At 37.6% G+C, this 6,000-nt stretch overlaps 1 protein-coding gene across 3 annotated transcripts in view; it reads right to left on the reverse strand.

Moving 5' to 3' along the window:
* PPP2R3B (protein phosphatase 2 regulatory subunit B''beta) overlaps positions 1–5,719 on the reverse strand; it is a 52,453-nt gene extending 46,734 nt beyond the window's left edge. For 2 of the 3 annotated variants that reach the window (XR_007768183.1, XM_050914977.1), the window contains exon 1: positions 5,291–5,719. Coding sequence is in view for 2 of the 3 variants with exons in the window: in XM_050914977.1 (XP_050770934.1) it covers positions 5,291–5,638 (348 nt within the window). In the remaining variant the exon portion in view is untranslated. The remainder of the gene's footprint in view (positions 1–5,290) is intronic. The other variant, XM_050914978.1, reaches the window with a different exon arrangement.
* Positions 5,720–6,000: the final 281 nt, after the last annotated feature.

Genomic DNA, 6,000 nt, shown 5'->3' on the forward strand with positions numbered 1-6,000 from the left:
TCCTTTGTTGGCACCATAGAAGGAGCTTTATTGTGAACACATTAGTGCTGACATCTGTCATAGTACCCTGTTATCATCATAGAAGTACATCAGTTTGATACCAGGTTATTTACAGTCTGCCTTTAAGTCACGGGCTTGAGTTGGAAGCCAAGTCCACCATTCTCCCCATTTAGTGATGGGACATGGCACTATTAACGCTAGCTTTGCATAATACAGTTAGGGAACATATGTGCTAGACCACACTCAGTCCTGCACAGCGTAATCTGGTGTGCAGCACAACGCTAATACAGTTTACGTAACCCAGACTTAGTAGTTAACATTGCTTCTAGTATTAAGGTATACTAGGTAGCAATTCAGATGCAGACAACATATAAGACTAGACACTTGAAATGTCAATGTCAACATCAAAGCTTAATAACTACTTAAGTGAAAAGCTTGCAGGATTCAAACACTGTCATTCCTCTTACTTTTCTGATGTTTTATGAACATCGTTTCTCTCCTTGCTAGTAGAAGGTAGTCCCCCAAAAAACTTACAGCACACCTGCATAACATGGAGATGGTCCACCACTGGTCTATTGGATGCAAGTATAAGCCTAGCTACCCTTTAACTCAAGTCCTCAGAAGAACTCATTTGTTCCAAAAAGCAACTGTTAAGTGTTATTATGCTCAAACTTCTGTCAATGTTAAAAGGTTTCATTCTAGTCTCCCTTTAAACTAAAATGGATTCTAGTAGTACCACTCCATTTGAATCAACTAACTGGTAACAAAAATTTGGCAAGAATGGTAGTGATGAAAAAAGCTATGCAGCAATATAGTAAAGTAGTAAAAAAATTAGAAGTTACAGAAATATGGGACAATGAGCTTTAATAATTGTCACGGGATAACAAGCAGGAACAGTATGCTTATCAAGTAAAGGATATACAGAAACCAATCCAAGAAGTACCTTTATATCAAAGGTTGACCCTGCAGAGAAACGGAAAATAACTTTGAAGTACTTCAGATCATATCACATTCTCTCTGCACCACCACCCCCCAAAATGCCCATAGGGAATTCTGTGAATTGTTTCCCCAGATGCCTTGCACACCAGCTGGTTAGGATTAAACATCTTGCCTGCGGCACCTTTTAAGCCTTGAGGCCTCACATTTTTGACAATGTGATGAACAGTGTACAATTGTGTATACCCCATATGTTTAAGATAATCTAGAGTGCCAGAAACACTGTTAAATCCATGTACAGTAGTGATAACGGTTAGAAGAAAGCTACAACAGCTATTCTTCAAGTTTGAAAGTTACAGCTCTAGAATTTCCTTTCTTTACAACAACATACTCATGAAATATTCAAGATTTACATTTTCAGATTTTTCTATGCCTCTGATTTTCTGTTATTTTAATACATTTAGTACATACAAATCACAAGCCTACTTGCAGAATACTAAGTGCTAGGAAGCACTTCGCATCACTTAAAAAAGATGACCAGAACTTTGCATTTACAGTGGTTGTACAATGGATGCAGTCAGATGCCAACCTCACTGTGAATGACACCATGCAAGTGAAGGGAAGTATCTCCCCTAAAGGAAAAAAAAAAAACAACCCTAAACAAACACGGTTTTGTTTTCACTTGCACCAAAACACACTATAAGATGAATTTTCATGGTAGAGTTCTGTCTAGATGTCAAAATGTGCGTGTAGATTAAGCGAACAGTTTATTCCGAATTAGTGTTTTTCCAGAACCTGGCTTTAAGTGCCCTGTCCAGATGAACAAATTCCTGTTTGAAGTGCCTCAGTTTTTTGTTCATCTTTAACATAAAGACCCTGTAGGTTCTTTCATTAGCTGAGAAGGTACTTTGGACTTGCTAATCAGTGGAGGTCTTCAACTATCTTGAAAGACAGCAAATTCTCCTCTGACAAGACATTAGTGTTTCAGGAAAAGCATGTGGCAACTCCTGAATTTTGGATAAAAATATAACGCTCAAACTTCAATTACAAGCTAACATCTGAAAAAGAGAAAAGATCTCCTTGAATACAATAGCTGTCAGCTACAGTACTTTTAATGCTGTTTAACAGTTGCCACCAGAATATCAGCTTGTTTTGCTCATATGCTACTCTTTAAGGTGTTAAAGATTAAATATCTAATTAGTTTCAAGACTGGTCTTCCACGAATGCTTCCCACTCTGCAAAACATGTTTTTCTAACAAGTACAGAAACCTGTAGCATGAAAGTGTGGTTTGCTACACATTCATACTTACTATCTGGTAATAATGTGAGGATGGCAGTTTTCTGTTATCAGCTTTATTGTTCGGTGTCCTTCAAAAAAGTTGCAGGAACATTTTAAGAAACAGGAAAAGGTGTACAGCAACCATACCCACAATCAAATGTAATGATTCAGCTCAGTGATACTGAAAATGTATCCTGCCAAAATGAGTTTACTGCTTGTATGCTGCATTATGAGAAGTCCTGTATACAGTAAGAAAAAGTTTAGTATGAAGATGCCCAAGTTGACTTATATAGTCCTAAAAGAAATAATTCTCCAGCTCTTTATGGCTGGATGTAAAAGCCCTTTCCTAATATCACCCTCAGGCACAGAGTTAAGCACATTAACTTTTACCATTTTCTAGGACTGCTATTTAGAATCTAAATCTGTATTACTGGACCTACAGTACAAGCTTTCTTTTTTAAAAAGCTATCTGCAACATTTTCTTCCATTTATAGAAACGAGACGAGGACCACAAACTTACTTAAACTCAAATGAGGTAGGTAAAAACCATTGTGGCTCGATTTGAGAACCATGATTAAGTGCACAAAACCAGATACATTACTTTTGACACCGCAGCAGGTAGTTTATGGATGTTCGTGAAGGGGTGTATTTTGCTTTCTATGAGAAAATACACTGTCATGGCAGAACATGCAATTATGCAGCTCTCAATGGTATTTTGACAGCTGATGCCTGCTCCAAATGTAATTTACTCTTCTTAAAGATTAGGAAACTTTTGGATGAAGCTTCAGTTCAGCTGAATAAAGCCATAAATAAATTTCTTATTGCTTGGAAACTTTCCCCTGCCCAACTCCTTGAAAAAAACCCAACCCAACCAACGAACAACCTAACCCTCTAGATTCTCTCTCAGCACTATACAAACAATTCCAATTAAGTAAAGAATGTTACTCTTCATTAATCTCTTCAAGTTCTTCTTTATGGGATCTACTTAAAGCGATCAACCAAGACATGTGAAGAGAAATTACAGTACGCGAGTTAGTGATCAAGTACATCAAGCAACAGTGGCTTTTAATGGAAACTCTCCCTTTGCTTGCTTTTATCCGATACAAGAATAAACTGAGCATCTGCTAACTTTCCACATTTCACTACAACAGGAAACATAATGGTGTGCACAAAGAGAAAAGTAAATCAATTGTCATGCCCTGCTGTCTGGCTAGTGATTACGCATAAAATACAAGTCCCTATTATTATAAAGTCAATCTAGACAGACTCTAGGCTGGAATTGTGATGTCTTGAAACTAAGAAGTGGAGACTTCAAGTTGTCAAGCTAGATTTGAAAATTAATATTTATGAAATCAAGACAACAATTCAGATTAAATGTTTTAGTGCAAAACAGTAGTCACATTGTTACTCCTGTGGGCCGAAAGGTAAGTATATACATTCAATACAGGCCAATAACAGACAAGAAGTAACCGATACTCTTAAACGTCCTCAGCTCTAACCTCTGTACCCTTACCAACCTGAGCAGGCTTCCCTGGGACACCAGGGGGTTCAGCCAGTGTATTGAGTTAGATACCAAAGTATGTAGAGCGATTGGGAGTGATGACCACTTACCAGTATTATTAAATGATATGAATTTATAGTCCTACAGCAGAAACAGCATGCCTCAACAACTCCTTTGATATAAGGCAGATCATATATGCAATGCTTAGTTTTGTCAGTCACCACAACATTTTCTATCCAGTTTTGTTTTTACAATTTATGAAAAGGGCTAGAAATTAGGTTGAACTGAACTGCAAGTTTAAAAAAAAAACCTCAGGTTGGGGGCAGGGGTGTCATTCTTGCATAGAGAGCATTGTCTATTATAAATCAAGACCTCCTTAGAAAGGAAGCATTGAGTGTACCATGCAGTACCAAAACAATTACTTTGTTAATATGCAGATTCAGTGAAGCCAAATTTGAGTCTTGTACTAACAATACTGCCTGGTATCATTAGACAAAGGAATATTTGCAGTCAAGGCAGTACGTTATAAAAATAACACTGCAAACAAACACAGGGACTTACATTTATCCACAATTAGATTGCATTTAACAGTGGAAGGGCCTGTTACTGAAAGCATGGCATCTGAAGCATCAACACCTGGTTTGGGTTACCTCTGGCAAAAGTAAGTTAAACGAGGTATCCAGCAACTGCGATCTATTTAGTAAACTAAACAGCCTTTGTAAACTACCACATCTGATAGAATGCTAGGTTTTTCTTTTACTATAAAGTCTGACATGTATTTCATGAATGACACCTGGTTAGTCATGTCTATCGGACCTATCTATCCAAGTTTTGGCTTTTACAATTATTTCTCTTTCATTCTCTGACTCTAAATATGGGTCCTCCCCCACACTGGACACTGCTCAGTGGACACAAGGACATTATTGTGAAGTACTTTTTTATTATAAGGCTATTTCTAGCTTTTCCACCACTTCTAGTTTGTTCATGCCTGTTAAGAAATGCAAGGATACAGATACTAGCCCTAACCTTATTGCATAGGAGAGTCAATACTTCAGAAAGCAAGAATCACTTGTTTTGACTTTTCCTTATCTATGCTGCACAACACTGAAGCAAACATAACATGTAAATTAGTTGCAACACAGTTCAGCATTGCATGATGTTTGAAATTATAGCTCAAAACCAGGGTAGATACACCAAATCTAATCAGCTGTACTGGGTATGGAATTTTTAAGATGCCTTCCACCCTGCAGTTTTAAAGACCAAGGACAATATTGCTCTTGACAGAAAAATTATTGGAAATAGAAAACAATTTTTCATTTTGTGTCAGGCATGTATGGCTTATAAAAAGCAACAGAGCTGCAAGCAGCCAAGACAGTCTTTTGGAAGTTTAGGCCACCTAGCCATTAGCGCTAACGACACACAAACATTGACATTTTATGTTCTGTGCTGCCGCTTCACTCCACTCCGACACCTCCTGTGGGGAAACTAATTACTTGCATAATTTGCCAATACTACAAACACAAAATTCACTTCCATTCAAACAAATAGGTCTAATAAGTAAGAAACAAACTTACTACTCTGGTTCCTGAGGATCGACGTGTTGCTCTAACATTAGGAACGTTCCTTGGGGTGGCTGGAGTTGCCAATGGAAGAGTAGTAGAAAGTTGAGGAGGACTGAAAGACATCAAAGGCAATCTGGTATCTCCTAACATGCATTGCTTGGCATTGGAATTTTTATTAGCGAACATCTCATTTTTACCACTTCCTGAATCTCCATTACCAATCTCCATTTTCTCCTCATTCTTGATTCTTCTCAAACAGTCCTTTAGTGTCAGCTGAGTTGCAGGCTGACTCAACCAGCACAGAAAGAGTTCATCCACCTTCATTTTCAGTACAGGTTGCAGAACTTTCCCAGGTGACATTTTCTACCAGTTTCCCTTTTTGTTGGATCAAACTCAAAATAAAGGTTTGACAACCATCTACTTATTCCACTTGACTTTCAGTGTTTCACAGACTCCAGGGTTCCTGTTAAGAAAAATACTATTATTTAATCTTACAGTTTTAACAAAGTGTTGATATTTATTTCCTCAAGATACCAACAGGTGTTGTGAGATACACACTAACAAGTGACTACAACCACATTTTGTAAGTGTAAGCCATTTATCAGTCAGAGTCAAATCCAGAGGACAATTTCTTTTAAAAGCATGCTGTGTAAATGATGGAGACTGGAGAGAAAGAAACTGCACTCAGACTTTCTCAAAGAGTTATCTAACAAATGTTCTCC

The sequence above is a fragment of the Gymnogyps californianus genome, chromosome 1 (assembly GCF_018139145.2).
Source record: "Gymnogyps californianus isolate 813 chromosome 1, ASM1813914v2, whole genome shotgun sequence".
NCBI classification, from domain to species: domain Eukaryota; kingdom Metazoa; phylum Chordata; class Aves; order Accipitriformes; family Cathartidae; genus Gymnogyps; species Gymnogyps californianus.